The sequence below is a fragment of the Lepidothrix coronata genome, unplaced genomic scaffold (assembly GCF_001604755.1).
Source record: "Lepidothrix coronata isolate B3197 unplaced genomic scaffold, Lepidothrix_coronata-1.0 Scaffold189, whole genome shotgun sequence".
In the NCBI taxonomy this organism is placed as follows: Eukaryota; Metazoa; Chordata; class Aves; order Passeriformes; family Pipridae; genus Lepidothrix; species Lepidothrix coronata.
Window position 1 is genome coordinate 419,460 of NW_016690369.1, and position 16,965 is coordinate 436,424.

General features: G+C 52.8%; 1 protein-coding gene across 3 annotated transcripts in view; it reads right to left on the reverse strand.

Moving 5' to 3' along the window:
• Positions 1-16,965, reverse strand: part of RBM19 (RNA binding motif protein 19) — a 66,633-nt gene that overhangs the window by 8,753 nt on the left and 40,915 nt on the right. For 2 of the 3 annotated variants that reach the window (XM_017831360.1, XM_017831358.1), the window contains exons 22-24: positions 15,334-15,439; positions 8,759-8,879; positions 1,989-2,102 (exon numbers count right to left, since the gene is read on the reverse strand). In XM_017831360.1, the coding sequence (XP_017686849.1) occupies positions 2,011-2,102; positions 8,759-8,879; positions 15,334-15,439 (319 nt within the window). In that variant the 3' untranslated portion in view covers positions 1,989-2,010. The remainder of the gene's footprint in view (positions 1-1,988; positions 2,103-8,758; positions 8,880-15,333; positions 15,440-16,965) is intronic. The other variant, XM_017831359.1, reaches the window with a different exon arrangement.

Below are 16,965 nucleotides of genomic sequence, written 5' to 3' on the forward strand. Positions count from 1 at the left end.
CCACTGCTTGGTGTATTGGGCACCACCTCGCAGCAACAGGCAGAGATTGCCGAGAGGAAAACAGCATCTCTGGCAGTAACGTGCATCTCACACACACACACACAGAGTGATGTGCATCTCACATACACACACACACACACACACAGAGTGATGTGCATCTCAAACACACACACAGTGATGTGCATCTCACACACACAGTGATGTGCATCTCACACACACACAGCGATGTGCATCTCACACACACACAGTGATGTGCATCACACACACACACACACAGTGATGTGCATCATACAAACACACAGTGATGTACATCACACACAGTAATGTGCATCTCACACACACACAGAGTGATGTGCATCATAAAAACACACAGTGATGATGTGCATCTCAAACACACACACACACAGTGATGTGCATCACATACACACAGAGTGAGGTGCATCACACATACACAGTGAGGTGCATCTCACACACACACAGTGAGGTGCATCTCACACACACACACACAGAGTGATGTGCATCTCACACACACACACACACACAGTGATGTGCATCTCAAACACACACACAGAGTGATGTGCATCTCTCTCACACACACACACAGACAGATTGATGTGCATCACACACATATACAGAGTGATGTGCATCTCACACACATGAACACACACACACAGAGTGCTGTGTATCACACACACAGACAGACACCTGCGAGCATGGGGCGGCTTCCCGGGGTGGATACACAGAGAACAGACCCTGCTCCCACTCAGCACACAGGTCTGACAGCACCCCACAAACCAGGAGACCCCTGGGCTGCTTAGATGAGATTTAGGAACAGGAGTCATTTCTGAGGCTGGAAAACCAGGAGCTGGATGTGTTAAAATCATTCCCTTGGTGGTGTTGAGCAAACAGTGCTGCTGGAGGAGACACCACAGGGACTTTGTCCCCAGCAGGAGGGATTTGTCAGCCCAGTGCCCCAAACCACCTCCTTGTGGGTACAGTGCCAACATGATGCACTTCTCTCTCTTGGCCCTGCATGAGTTTCTCAGCCCAGGATGAGGTTTCCCCATAGTGGAGGTGGGCAGCCAGTCCATCAGTGGATGGGAAAAGGGGAACAGGGTGCAGCTCAAAGGGACCTAGGAGCCCTCCTGGTGTTCTCCAGACACTGTGGTCGGTGAACAGGTTTCCTACCAGCAATCCAGGGTCTCCACCATGGCCACAAACACAGGCAAAGCAGATCCATGAGCCTGTCTCAGCTCTCTCGAACCCACCCAGGGTGTGCTCGGTGGTCTCAAAAGGAGGTGGGGGGCTGGCAGGACTGCACAGTGTTTGCCCACGGGGAACCATTTAATTCTGGCTCCCTCCTGCCAACCTCTGCCATCCCACACTCTCCAGCCTCAAGATGTCCAAGAAGACACATGCCAAGGAAGAGTGATGTCAGCCAGGACTGGAGACAGCATGAACCAGCCCTTGGGGAGCAGGGTGCCCTTGGAGGGAGCGAACCAGGAAAGTCCTGGGTGATAGCAGGGAAAAGGCCTTTGCCAAACTCTTTGTTTCAAGGTGGCAGCTGCAGGTTGGTTTCCAAACAGGCATTTTTATTTCTTGGCAGCCCATCTGTTCTCCCCCAGCCACAGGGAGGGCCAATTCGTGCCTCGACAGCGATTTCTGCTGCAGCAGCAATTCTGCTGCCTTCCCTTGTAGGGAAGCAAACACACAAGGGAGCACACAGGGACACATGCAGTGTGTGCACTCACTTCTACATGGAGCCTAACCCCAGCCCAAATCTGGGCTGTACCCCCTGAGACCATGGCCACGAGCCTGTGGGGTGACAGGGAGGAGGGGCAGAGGGTAGGACCCCTGCTTGGAGGCTGCTGAGCCTTTGCAGTTCCACCTTCTCCTCCACCTGGCACTGACAACCCTGTGGCAGCCCAAGACATTCCGACCTTTAGGGCCAGCTGTGCCCACCACGGCCCCACTGCCCTGGTACCCACCTCACCAGACACCAGGCAGCTGTTACATGTCCTCATCTTTGTTGTTCTCCTCCTCCTCCAGGTGCTCCAGGATTTCATTCAAAACTTCTGATCGTTTTTTCTTCTTCGGGGAGTCTGTCCAGGCCCAGGTGGTAGCGAAGGGGAGAAGAAGAAAAGCAAAAATTACAACCTGGACTCACACACAGCTCACCTCCAGCTCATTTACCTGGGAGGGCATAAGGGGGCTGGAGGTAGCAGGATACCTCCAGCCCTCTCATCCCCCTTCCAGGTGAAGCCCCTCAACTATCATGTACTTCTCCTCCCCAGCCAGGTCCTGGCAGGGCACCGTGGCTGGAGCTGTGACTCTTACCTTCCACCTGTGCTTTACTTCACAGGCTTTGCTGAAAGCAAACAGCCCCAGCAGCCCAACAGGCTCAGTGGTGATGCCAACCCCTCCTGTTCACCCCAATTCACCCATCTCTTGTGGAAAAGTGGTTGATAGACTGACCCAGGCACCACCAACCAACACAGACCCACCAACATCCTCGCTGAGACCACACAATTCCTACAGCCCAGTCCACATCTCTCACCTGGCTCTGCCCAGACAGCTGGGGCAAGGATGTCCCTGCTTTGCTTCTCCTGCCCCACACTCACAGCACTGTCCTGTGACCCCCTGGCTCCCCAAACTCCCGTGGGGTGCAGCACCATGGATCCCTCCCCATGGAAGCTACAGCCAGACCTGGGGGCTGCCAGCACCTGAGTGAACATCCCAACCCCACTTCGGGGTGGCAAAGCCATTTAGTCCCTGTTCCGAGGCCAACACCCCCCTCTCTGGTGGGCAAGAAATGCCCTCCTGGCAGGAGCCACGGCACAGCCCCCTCTCCCCCCGCTTGCTCCCCAGCCAGGCTCTGCGAGCAGCACATGGAGAACAGCTGTTTAAATCCTGCTTTCAGACATCAAAAGCCTCGCTGGGTTTCTCAAACAAACAAACATACCATAGGACTAAAGAAAAGGTGTAAAATAAATAAATGGAACAAGCTGTGCATTTTCTTTTAGTATTACAGCTGCTGCGGGAGATAAACAACAAGTAAATGTCACAAAACATCAATACAGAAGAAATTAACCTGACAAAAGCTCACATCCCCCCCCCCTCCACCTCCCCCAACTCCCAACAATTTTGCATTTCTGGAGTTCCCATCTAATGATTTTATTTTTCAATTAATTCTTTGACAGAGAGCCAGAATCTGCCTCCCTTCCCCCTGGGGGCTGTGGGGACAGGCTGGGGACAGAGGTGCTGATGGACCCCGCTCCCCTCCCAGCACCCACCCTGCTGAGCTCAGGGGAGCCAAGAGGGACCACAAGGTGCCACCCCCAAGACCCTCCAGCGGCTCTTCCCAGTTCAATCACCCAAAGGCACAAGGGATAACCCACCCTGGAGAAAGGTGCCAGCTCAGCAGTTCTCCCTTGCCTTTACTCTGCCCTCATGCTTGGAAACAGCATCAACCGTGGCCTCAGCTCCCAAATCCATTGCAGGGAAGTGTGTCCTGCACCTGCCACCCTGTCCCCACCAGACCCTGAAGTGTCCCATGCAGAAAGCCTGCATGGAAGCAAGGATGGGGGTTGCATGGAGGAGAGGACGTGGGATGCTGGATGCAAAGGTACCACCCCTAAGCAGAGTGCTGGACCCACAGGACCTGCCGTGGCACGGGCTGGGGGCTGGCAGGGCAAATGCCCCCCACTGCGTCCTCCAGATTCACCAGCTCGGCCATGGGGAGCACCGGGAACATTCTCCCATCGTGTAACACGGAGGAAAACGGGACAATAAAAACCCAGGAGGGTGGGGAAGCGAATTGGTTCAACTTCCGTTCTGCTGCTCCAAGCTGGTTAAGGTTTGCCCGCTAACGATCCCATTTGCTTCCTTTAAACAATAGCCAAAGCCGGCGGGGGTGGGCCGAGAGGGGGATTACCACGGGATTAGAACGTGGCAGGGTTGCGGATGCCACGCTAATCCTGCAGGGTTTTACTCCCCGGCTACGGCATGTGTTTGCATTAGTTACAGATGCTCTCTTAAAAAAATTCTAAAAGAAAAAAAAAATGGAGAAGAAGAAGAAAGGAGAAAAAAGGGAGGCCAAACGGCTGGGAGGTGAGGGAAAAGGAGCAGCCTGGAGGGCTGTGGCCAAAGGAGGAGCAACCCGAAAGGTGATGGGGACAGGGAAGACTTTTCCCACCCCGCCAGGGAGGATCAGGTCCAGAGTGGAACATGCCTTCCCTCGCAAACCCCCAACTTCCAGCAAACAACTGTAAATAACAAGGATGAGCCGCAGTGGGGCTCCTCTGCTTTACACCCACCCACAGCCTCCGCTGAGCAGGGCCCTCGCTGGAAACGCTCACAACTGCAACCCCCTCCTCACGCAGCTCCCTCACTCGCCCTCCCCTCCTTCCACCCCGTCCTTCCCATAAAAAACAAAAAAAAAATCCCCCACAAGTCATTCCTTCCCCTTTCTCGCGTCTCGCGCAAAATTCCCCATCTGTCAATTTAATTCTTTGATCGATGGGAAAGAGCAGGAAAAAACGGCCCAGCACAGCTGGCTTCCCAAGTTAGCCCTGGCAGGATACCGGCGGCCCCGCTGGAGCCGGCTGAGTGTGATGTTTGTGAAGCGCAGAGAACACAAGTCAATAGTAATTTAGCTGGATTGGGAGCAAGTACCTTCCCTGCACGGACTGCGGGCTCCCGGGAGAGCGGGATCGCCGCCTCCCTCGCAAACCTGCCCCCAGCAAGGCTTGCCAGGCTGGAGCTGCAGCAGCAACCTGGGCAAGCAGGGGGGAAAAGGGGGCTTGAGCTGCTGGCAGACCTTTGGTGGGCTGTGGTTTTGCGGTCGTGGGGCTGCAGGAGATGTGCAGGTCAGCACCGGGGCTCTGGATGCCACCCTGGAATGTTGCTTCCCGTGCAGGGCACGGATCCAGATCTGCCTCTCACCCCAGGGCTGGCAATTCAGCTGCAGGGCAGGGGGATCCCTTTGTCACTGTTTGGGTGGTGGTTTCAAGGACATCAGTGATCCTTGTTTTCCTTGTTTCCCACTCAGGAGCCAAGATGCTGTGGGTGGCAGGGTTTGTTATCCCTCACTGCCTTGATGTAGCACCTGACACAACCCTGCTTCAGGTTATGAGCTGGATTATAAACCCCAAGGACAGCTGCTGGCCAACCTTTCCCTGGCTTCTCCTTACCAAGTTAGAGTAGATAAGTTTATCCACAGCAGCACCAAATCCTCCCCTGTCGCTGGCCCAGCTCTCAGGCTCTCTGCACTCCTTGCAGCAGTGGGTCCCCCCAAATTATGAGTGGGGTGCAATTAAAACTCAAAGTGGCTTTTTGTTTTCTAATATAAGATGCTCCTGCCTCAGGGTGAAAAGAAGGTGCTCTCAGAAATGAGTAAAAAGATTCAAAGCTCTTACAGACTGTTCTTGGGGGGCCAGGAGAGCCAGTGTGGAGTGCAGTGCTGCAGTCCCAGGCATCAGAGCTGAGCTGTGGCTTCACTCCTGACAGCATTACTGAAACCACCTCTGGCAGTCAGTGACCACTTCTGAGGTCCTCACTTTCTCGTGGAACATTAGAAAGCCTCAGAACAAGCCATAAAGAATGACCTGAAAACTACACAAAATGGGAAGGAAGCCTATTCCATTTTATTGCATCTATTAGACCTATTGAAAAGATGGCTCAGAAGTGGTTTGATTGCCATGGCAAATGCCTGCATGGAAAAAAAAGATTTGGGAGCCCAGACCTCTCTTTAACTTAACAAATAACAGCAGAGACCTGGAACTGGAAGCCAAATCTCTGTAAATGGTGTCTAGAAATTAGGTGCATAATTGTAGCAGAGAGCAGTCAGTGGTAGGACACGTCTCTCACAGCCTAGGTCTGGACTTGGAAATACTCCAGAGTGTTTCCTTGCTAAGACAAAGGTGATGGGGATGACACTGGAGCTGCTGGATAAGGGGTTTTGGCTGCTGCTACTCAAGACACCTGTAAGATCAAGGTGGCTCAGTCCTTTGTCCTGTGACCTCCTCTGGCATGTGCAAAGTCCTTAGTATGCTCCCTGGTTGCTTTTCTATGGAATAACCAGGAAAAGAGCCAGGAGCAACAGAGGTGACATGTCACCCTGTACCCATGGCACAGCAAGCCAACACAGCTGGATACAAATGGCAAGAGCAGCTTCTCCAACACCAAGGGTGGCTTGTGGTGTTGGAGGTCTCCAGGTCCAAAAGGATCAGAGAAGACTTGCAGAGAAAGGAAAAATGACAAAGGCTCCCCCATGAGACAGCAATGCTCAACCCTGCAAAGAAGTTCAGGGCAGGAAGCAAGGAATAAGCTGAGATGGATAGTGGGATAAGGCCTACCTCATCTACTGCACTGTGCCTTTATATGGCATCTGCCTCCACATCCTGCTTCCCAGGCACTGCTGGCTGGGCTTGGCTTGGGAAGCAACCTGAAGACAGCAGCAGTGGTGACTTTTGGGGACAAAGACCAGCTGAGGACACAAGGGACTTCAGTCTTGACTCTTTCCTGAACCTTGAAGACTCTAAATTATCTTTTCTTTCCCATTATCAGCTCAGTCTCTTCCTACCTGGAGGTAAGAGACCAGATGGGCCTGGCCACTGCAGCCTGCAAAGCTGTGAAAAGACCCTCACAAGTAACCCACACTGAGGTGGGAGGGAAAAACTCAGGGGGACATCCATGAGCAGCACAGGGATGTCTGAGCTGCTGCTGGGGAGAGGAGAGTAGGGGAAATGGGTATGGGTAGGAATAAGCGAGTTTGGTTTCTGGTTGACAGCACCTGGTCTGTTATCACCAGTGCAATGAGTTGTGTGGTCTCAGCCCAGCTGAGTGGTGGCTGCAGGGGCAGGGAGGATGCAAGGCAGGGCGGGAATGCTGTGTGTGCTCCCCGTGGGAAAACCAGCCTCCAGCTACAGCGGGCAGGAAAGGTGAAGGAGCATCCCCATGGGGGCTGCAGGCAGGGTGGTGGCTGCTGTTTTCCCCTCTTTATCACTATCACACTCTGCACCCCCACAGCAAGAGGGACAGGGTGCAACTCCCCCTCCACCTCGGAGCCACCGGGCATCGCTGCCAGAAACCCGCCTCGAAATCAGGAAAGGACACTTTCCAAGGAAATAAAATCCCACCCGTGACCCTCCAGCCTGCCAGGGCGGTGTGGAGAGGCTGAGACCTGGTCCCAGGCACCGGCCAGTGCCCGCTGTGTGCCCCAGCCTGGCTTTGTTACGGAGATCTGCTCCCGGCAGGTCCCTCTGCCGCAGGATTAGCTGTGGAGGACGTGTCTGTGCACCAGCCAGGGCTGGAGTCATTGGATGTTATTGCTCTCCCCTCGAGACTGGAGCACAGCAGCGGCTGCTGCTTCCATCCCATTCCCCGTCCCTAAAGATGGGGAGTGATAACCTGGCTCCTGCTTTTCAGTCGAGCCCCTGGGGCCACTTCAGCTCCGAGGCTGCATTCCCCTTGGGATGTGAAAATGCTGCTGGCTGCTGCTCACCCCGAGTCTCCAGCTCGGTGAGGAAGAGCCCAGAGAAGGAGGCTGGAGCAAAAGGCAGACAGAAACCTGGGGGAGGTGGCAGAGCTCACAGGCAGCAGCCAGCATCTGCTGTGAGTTTGCAAACGACCCCAAATCCAAGACTATTTATTTCCCCCTGGGCTGAATAGAGCAGAAAGGAGGGAAGGTGATGCTGAAGATAAAACTGGGTGCATGAAACATCACATCTGCTGCCTTCTCCACCCAGGTGGAGACTCATGTTACTGTGAGTAAGCACGATGTGTCCCCCCTCCAGCACTGGGTTCTGGGTGGGCACATCCAACCCCCAGCTGTGCCCACCCTCCCCGCTGCCTCCTGCACATCCAGGCTCTTACACGTGCCTGGATACCATTGTGCTCTTTTTAGTTACCTCTTTGGCACCACGTGAGAGAACAGCCCCTGGATCCCAGCACTTTGCTCCACACCTCTCTGGTTTTACCCACCCTCAGCCCTTTCAGCACCAACCTGCAGCTTCCCCAGCCTGGAATAACCAGCCCTGCACACACTATTTCAGGAACACGTGGCCAGACCCTGCTGGAGTCAGGCTCACTAAATAACCGAGGCGTGCTGCTCTTCCATCACCAGGGATTGTGATGTGCAGCCCCACAACTGCTCCTGCCAAACCCCCGGGCCATGGGCATGTGGTGATGGAGAGGGGAGGCTGGGAGGGGATGCAGGAGGAAGCACATTGATCTCCAGCTTAGCCCTCCAGCCCAGGGGAGCCCTTCCTACATAAATATTTGCCAAGCAATGCATTTGTGCCTGTCGATGGCTGTCAATAGGAGCCTGCAGTGCTGTCATCTGCGGGGCTGCCATTCTCAACCTGATCCAAACAGCCCTCTCTGCATCCCAACCCATGGCCAAATTATTGGTCCTTTTTAATTCGTGTGCTGCGTGCACAGAGCCCGTCCCCAGCTCTGGAGCACCCTGGGGTGCCAGGGGACGGAGCAAAGGCACCGTGGTGGCAGGTGGCATTGAGGTGCCTCGGCAGTGCCAGCACACAGAGAGTTAAGCAGCTCACACACACAGAGCTGTCAGACAAAGCCCTGGCCTGGCTGCCTCCTGCTTCCCCCTGCATCCTCAGGCTCCAGCATCTACCTGCCAGCTCCAACACGCCAGCAGCAGTAGGGAGAGGGCTGGCGTGGACCAGCAGCGTGTGCCAGATGGGATGGTGCCAGCCAGGCTGTAGTGACAGGCCAGAAGGATGCTGTGTGTTACCGTGGAAATGATCTGCTGTTTTCCGTCTCAGGGCCTCCAGCGTCTCCTCCGTGTCTGCCCACTCCAGGACCAGCCTCCGGCCGTACAAATGTGTGCTGTGGCACAGGGCGTTGAAGGCTTTCTGCAGAATTAAGATTAGAAGAAATAAAAATTAAAAGAGAAAATAAGAACAGGCTCACATAAGGGAAAGCAAAGATGTCCCTCCCTCCGCCCTGAAGCTAAAAGGCCACCAGAGAACATCCAGCTCTGAGCGCTTTGCTCTGACGGGGCAGGATTCATCTCCATCAGTGGCTTTGACTGGATCATTTATCTTCTACATACTTGCAGCAGAGCAAATACCCACTGCCATTCCCTCAGGCTGCTGCTCATGGGAACAGGCTGAAATCCAGCACAGGGAGAAGCTCAAGGATGGGACCACCACACCTGAGCCAGGAAAGCTGCAGCCTGGAAAGGCTGTTGAGCCTTGGGGCAGCACTAGGGGGGTCAACAGCAAACCAGGGCCTTCATGGGACACCTCGTGACTCTCTACCACCCTGTTCTCTGCTGGCACACAGGAAAGCACGGCTCAGTGTGAGCAGAGAGGTTCCTTTCTGCTTAGGGGCAACAAGTTTGAAAGCTGCCTTCCTCTCACCAACCATCTTGTGATATTGGCCGTAGTGGCAGCAGATAGGGCAGAGCAGAAGCCATTGGAGAAGTCCTCTGCTCTTTCTGCCTATGGTGGTTTGCTATGTCATAGAAATCCAGAGGCTTCCTCATTGTTAGATCCTGATTAATAGCATCCATATAGCTCTTGGTGATGTGGAATACAAGTCTGCCGGCCAGCACAGAGCTCAGATGGCTTTTTATGCCTGAAGGCAACCAGCAGAGACACTCAGAAAACAGCAACTCGATCCAGGGAAGTTTGGCCTTGTCCTTATTTCCCACAGACTTTCAAGGAAATTCAGGACTGAGCAGGGTAGGGCCCATAATGCAAATACACAGACATGTTGGTCAAGTATTTTCATACCCAGGCACAAAGTACTCCACAGTAACGTGACACATGGCTGGGCACAGGGGGAGAGAAATGCCCCAAACGCTCTTTTAAGAGCCCCAGCTAAGGCTGGGATTAGCTCTGCAAACTCATATCCTTGGAAAAAATACGGCAGTTATAGGACCACAGAAAGGCATCCTGCAGTCCAACAGGGACCTGTCCTCTCAGCTGGAGGCCCTCAAAACAGCACCAAAGCTGTCCTGGAGAAGCCCAGACCTCTCCTCCGAGCCATTTGTTAAGCGGCAACTTTGAACCACTATAGTTGTCCCCAAATGCCACATGTCTGGGCAGAGGGGCTTCTCCTGCAAGAGGCTTTGCTGCCCACAACTGCTCCTCAGCAGCCAGGACCCTCTTTGAGCCGCTGAGTTATGAAACTCAAAAACCTCTCCACTTCCAGTGACCAGCACTCAGTAACCTGCATTTCCCCCTCCTTCTGAATCCCTTTCTCACTTGCTATAAAAAAAGAGAGATGAGGAACACCAGCACCACCAGCTCCACAGCATGGCTGAGATTCCCACTGTCCAGCTGTCAGCAGCTCCCCGGAGTGACCCCAGAGGGTGGCCCCTTTTTGGGAGGCACATTCCTCTCGGAAGGGCTGCAAGCTACAGCTGTTTTTATTTGCTGCTGCTGTGTTTTAAAGGCCTATCTTCCAATTAGCAGAGCAATGTGTTGGCTTAAATAAACACTCGGGGGGAGGCGGCAGGAGGGAGTTGTGATGGCTGTTTACGTTGGCAGAACAAGCCTCTTCCAAAGCCTGGCAGGCAACTGCAGCTCTAATCGCCGGGTTTCATTTGTCAATTTATACTTTTTAATTCCTCACTTCCCACAGCACAAGGAAGAGGAAGGTTGGATGGCCCTGCACAGCCCCTGTGAGCTCGCTGTGCTCTGCAGCAGGTCGTGGAGGAGGGCAGACCGTGAGGAACGGGGTGTGACACGCGGCGCTTGGTGGTCTCTCGTCCTCTGAGCCACTTCTCTGCCACCTCCTCCTCCTCCTTGCAGGATTGCTTCCACGCCTCACCAGGCACACGCAGCTGCTCAGCCCAGTCTGGGATGAGCCATCCTCTAGTTCTGCTGGCAGCACTGGGAAAGGTCACGGAGCAAGAGGGAAGGCAGATGCTGCCATCAAGTTGTGTTGCATGAAAGAAACCCGCTGGGAGAGACGCATCTGCCAGCAGCCTGGTGACACCGGCCCTTCCCGGCCAAGCACATTCCCAAAATGAGCTGGTTTGCACTCAGGATGAAGGAAAGCTCCAGCCTGCGCTGGGAGCTCTGCTCCCTGTGACCTGTTTTCCAGATGAGCTCCCGGAGCTGGGGCTGCAGGAGAGAAGCTGCACATTTCAGGTGACAAACACACGAATGTCACTTCTTTGGAAAAAGAGCTAAAAAATGAAACGTAGCTCTTCGCTGCTCAGAGAGGAATTAAGACTTTTTCAGGGGGACAAAAAAAGAGAAATCACCGATGATTTAAAAGACAAAGAGATGAAGGGGAGAAATGCCATTCCCATACATCCACACTGCTGGAAATCTTCCAGCGAGAGGAAGAAATTTGCCACCGCTGCTGTTCCAAATGAAAAGAGAGGGAGGGAAAAAATATATTTTAATTAGGTGAGAAATATGAAACGAGGACAAGCAGGCTGGCTTTCACAGAAAGTGAGGCTGGAGGCAGGAGCTATTTTTGGGGTGCAGCTCCTCCACCTGAGCATCTCCCTTCCTAGGACACTTCTTTTGGGGACCCAAGCACTGAACAGCCAGAGGTTTGTGCAGCTGTGCCCCAACGAGGGATAGAGAGAGGTGTGGTGTCCACTTAAGACCACCAGAAAAGACCTCTAATTCCCACAGCCTCACATCCTCCTACACCTTTAAGAAAAGGGGAGCCTTTGCCACACAAGGCTCCTTTTTAAATGCCAAAAAAGGATTTTGTTAAAGCTGCATTTGGCCACACCGAAGGCTGTAGCTCCCTGGCAAACCTCCTCACAGGCCCCTTTTGCTTTTAGGGGTTGCATGAAAAACCTATGGTCTTCTCCCCTTAGAAAATAGCATGTGAGCATGTTTAAGAATTTCAATTCTGAACAATTTTTGAATATGATTTTGCAGAGTTTGGTTCGAGCTCAACATTCCGGCTCAGCACGGCAGGATATCGTCACTACCTACAAGTACAGCTTGGGCAGGGCTAGAGCCCAGGAAGTGGATGGAGAGGTGGACAGAGCAGGGAAAAGTGGACAGAGAAAGGCTGGAAACAGCAGCTGAAAAATATCTGTGGGATTCAGAAAGGAAATTTCAAAATAAACTCAGATGAAGCCCGGGCTGTTGGGATGAGCCAGACAGAGCTCTGGAGCAGAGCCTGCTGTGCCAGGGCGATGGAGAGGCAGAGATCAGAGACTGGACCATGGTGTCTGTCACCCCTGAGTGTGACAGCTCCAACCCCAACTGCTGTATTAATTTGGAGGACAGGGCTGCTCTGCCTATAGATTCCCCCTTGCCCTATTAAATACTCAAGCCGAAGAGCCTTCGGGCTGGAATCATTAGAGGGACAAAGGGTCAACAACATTAGGAGATTGATAAATATCCCTTCCTTGCAAGAACCAGTCCCAGCTGAGGATGCTCTCTGCAATGCCAGCTGCACACGAGGATTTTTCCTTCCGTGTGTGTGCATTTTTAAAGCGTCGACTGTCTTTCCCAAATGGGCAATTTCTATTTGGAGACCAGATGTATTTTTATATCAACAGGGGAGAAAAGTGGAAACTCGGCTTCCAGTTAATAGTTCAAAAATAAAAACAATTCCACAACAATTCTGCACAGGGAACATCAGGAAACGCGAATGGTTAGTGCTTCCTTAAAGGGAGTTATTTTGTTATTGCCAGTGGATCAAAGTTTCCCTGCTCATCCCCACCTTCCAGGCACTCCCAGCTAGTGGCCAGCTGGCACAGGAGGTTTAAAAACAAAGGCTGGATCAGCCTCTTTGTGAACATCACTCTGTCCCTCCCGCTGCTGCCTCTGCCGTGGGTTCCTCCCCATTCCCGGGTGTCGCACGTGTGCGTGCTGGGATCTGGTAAATGCTCACGACACGGGAGAGAGAGGGCTGCTAATTCCATCTGATGGGGGTGTAACATTCCCAGCCGAGGTCCATCCATCACCCTGGGAGCCGTCAGACACCCCCAGAGACAGCCCCGGCCACAGACGTCACCGTGGGAAAGCCAGGAGTGAGGCTGGGGCTCTGAAGGATGAGCAGAGGATGGGCAGAAGGTGTTGCCACCAGCAGCATCCTGTGCCCTGCCTGAATGTCACCTCCCTGGCTGCCAAGGTGACTCATAGCCTGATGTTCACCCCTCCTGGGACAACACCTTTTGGCAGGGCTGGCTCTCCTCGAGCGGGTGGCAGAGCATCAGGGGAGGCTGAGAAGACAAACCCAAGCCTGATGGGACAGAATCTGCAGGCACAGCATCAGTGAGTTGGGAGGGGGGAGCCCTGCATCCCTATCCCGGCTTTGGAAAATCTCCGTGTGCGCTCCCACAGCAGCCGTGGTTGTTGAGAGAAAAAGACAAACATGGGAGGTCACAGGCTTTAAATGCCCAACAAAGGCAGCCCAACTATTCTATTACAAACCCATCATGTTTTATAAGATGCTTATAAGCGATTTCCAGATTACCACTCTGAGCAAAAAACGTCACTGGCAGTCACAGCTATTCAGCTCAGAGGTCTCTGGGCCCACTCCCCTCCTCTCTCATTTCACTAAGCAATAAACTCTAAGCCAATTATGACCGTGTTTACAATATTCAGGATCCTATTCATCAATACACTGTGCATCCTTTTCCAGACGGCCAATGGAGTGTACTTGATGTGCCACTTGTGAGACAATTAAATCCCTCAAAGAGATGAGGGTAGAAAAAAATATGAAGGAGAAGGAAGAAGAGCTGCTTTGCTGGAAAAGAAGAAAACCCCACTGAGAGCTCTTCCACAGGGCAACTTGTTCCCTGCACGCTCAAATCCTGCAGCTTTGGGAGCAGTGCCCTGATCCAGAGCCCTGCCTGGCTCACTCCCCTCATCAGCCACAGATGGATTTCCTGCTACTCAGATTCCTAGTTCTCCAGTGCAGCTGGAATCAGCCAGTGGGATGAAAAGGGATCAAAAGGGGAGGCAAACACTGAGCCTGCGCCTGTTTCCTCCAGAAACCATCAGAAAAGTGAGGGCTGCCTCACACCCCCCCAAACAGAGCAGCAATAAAAAACCAGCCAGGTCCCTCTGTGCACCTTTCCATCAACTGCCTAAAGTTTCCTAAGTAAAAGATTAATTCAAAAACCAGGAATAAAGTCTGAACAACTGTGGAGTGAGGCAGAGGTGAACTTTGAGAACCACGGGCACAGCTCATGGTACAGGGAGAGGAACCAGGCTCCTGGGGGGCTCAGTGCACCCCAGGCTGCCCAGCCAGTGGGTCCTCAAGGAGAGGATGAAAGCTGAGCAGAGGGAAGTTTGAATTAGGATCAATACAGGACTAACAAAGAAACTCCATGTACTGTGTTATATGGGAGGTCAGACTGGAATGGATGATCTAATAGTCCCTTGTGATCCTGGATCAATGAATCCTGTCTAAAAACATAAACACAGGCTATGCTGGCTCCCCCCTCCTCTCTCCTTCATCTCTGCTCACAGTCTTGAAAATCTGCAGTCTTGGGGAGTCAGTGGAGCCACGTGGTCCCTTCCCTTCAGCAATAACATCCCATGGTTTGTGCCTACAACCATGCTCTTGCAGATGCTGCTCAAATCACCAGGAACCAACAGCAGGATGAAATCCACCCTGCTGCAGTGCTGGGAGTGCCCACAGAGCAGCTCACAGCAGGAACAAGGACCCTCTTCTGCCCAGTGCACCAGAGCTCATGCCTGAGCCAGCCTGCTCTGGAACCTCTAGCAAAGGGTAAGAGCAGGATATTATCAGACAGGCTACAATCCCCTTGTTTCTGCTGCAAGTATGGAACTTGAACACACAGGAAAGCTTTAAAAAAATAAATGAACTAGATCAATTCACAACTCCTGATCTTCTGGTACACTCACTGTGAAAGCACCAGGGTAAGGCTGCTCATGGAAAGGGTCTCAAAACACACAGAGGAACCGATGAACACAAGCCTTGAGCAGTTTACAACTCAGTAAACAGCCATGATATCCAAAACTCCCCTAAAACCAAGGTGGTGGTGAAGATGGGAGATGTACAGAGATTTCCTGATGTGTTAATGTTGGGTTAATACCATCCTTTTTCATCTTACTGCTGACAAACCTGAAAAATAAGCTCCTGTCCTTCTATGTTACAAGAATTTTTAGCCATTTTATCAGTTACACCAAACTTATCCCCATCATGGCCTAGGCTGGGCTTTCTGTCACACAACCTCCAGTGCTTGCCCATGTGGTTTCAGCCTCAGTGCAGCTTTGCTGGGAATGGCAACAGCCTGCTCCAAATCTGGGATAAAACTCAGCAGGACAGAGCCTCCAGGCTCCCTTCCTCATCTGCTCCAAGACCTGGCAGGGAAGATGTCGGAGAGGAAGGACCACAGCTCACCTTGGCATCCTGCTTGGTGACAAAATCCACAAACCCGAAGCCTCGGTGGGATCCTGTTCCTGCCATTTTCTTGGGCAGCCGGACAGTCTTCAGCTCTCCAAAGGTGCTGTGAATCAGAGAGGGAAAAGCAAAGACAGTGTGAGGTCAAGGGAAGAACCAGGGCTGGTTGCAGACCCACGTTGCTGTGGACTCAGGTGAGTCTGGGTCCGGGTGTCCTGCAGCCACTCTGCTTCCCTGTAAACCCCACGTCCAAAGAACCTACTGACAGCTAAAAAATCAGCTGGGATTTCAAGGATCATCCTTACTGGTCACAAACCTTAACAAAGCAAAAAACTTCTTTTATATAACTGCTATGCTTCTCCTCCCTTCAGGAGATCCAGCCTGCCTGCCATGCCCTGTTCAGGGTGAACAAAAAGCATCTCCAGGTTACCAGGAGACAGGGCTTCTCCAAATTTCCACCAAAGCAGATTTATTTGCACCTCTGGAGAGGGGCTGGAGTGCACAGGATAGGGGCATGAGACAGAGAACAGCCCCACATGGGCTTAATGTCTTTCCAGAATAACCACTCTATCCCCAGAGGTGACACAAAGGTTTCATCCCTCTGCTCCATGGATGCTGGGCATCAGTTTTAAGGCTGAATTTCCTCGCTCTAACACTTCAGTCAGGTACCAGCCTTTCCCATCCAGTCTCTGGGCTGGAATAAACTGGTTTTACTTAAGTTTGCTGAATGTACAAAAGGAAACAGGCAAATCCAGCAGACCCAAGCCCTGCACAACAACCTCCAGATCCGACAGCATTGCAGTCATTCCGAGTGTCAATGGAAAGCCAGGAATGGGGAGATAAGGGGGTTCCTGCTGTGGGGTAGAGCTGGCAGCACCTGTGCTCAGCAGGAACCTTGTCCCAACCTTGTCCCCAGAGAAAGAACTTGTGTCTTGAGCCCTCAGCCATCCCACCAGGGATCCCACCTTGTCCCAAAAGCCTGAAAACAGCCCCAAAGGCAGCGCTGGCTGGACAATCCTCTCCAGTGCCATCCCCTGGAGAAATTCCAGGACAAAGCCAACGCTTTCTCTGCCGCCGAGCTCCCGCTTCCCCTTCTCCTCCCCTCCCCACACACCCATTTATCAAACACATATGCACAAACTACAGGCAATAAATATTTAATGTGGCCCAGGTCTGAAGAGATGTGTTATTTTATTTGAAAATCTACACACAGGCGTGCATACACAAAAGGAGCCTGGGACACAGCAGTGCCAAAGAGCACCTGGGAATAAACACAGTAAAGGCCATAAACGCTCTCGTGAAATGATATAAGCTAAATCCTGGGAGTTAACCTGGTGCACTGGCAGCATGACCAGGCATTCATCCACCCAATTTCCTTAGGCAACGTGGTGTGTAAATGTACCATTATGAAGCCTCGAAATGAATCTGCACGTCTCCCGCTCGGAGCTTTCCCTCCCTCTCTCCCTCCTGCTCCCTCCGAGCTGGAGCTGCGCAAACAAACAAACAAACCCCGCTCTCGGCTGGTGGGGATGCTCTGCTCGGGGAGCAGCAGGAGCACCCTGGGGTTTCCAGCAGCAGGAGGGTCCTCCTGAAAGGGGGTGGGGGTGACAGGGACCCCCATGCTCTGCTCGG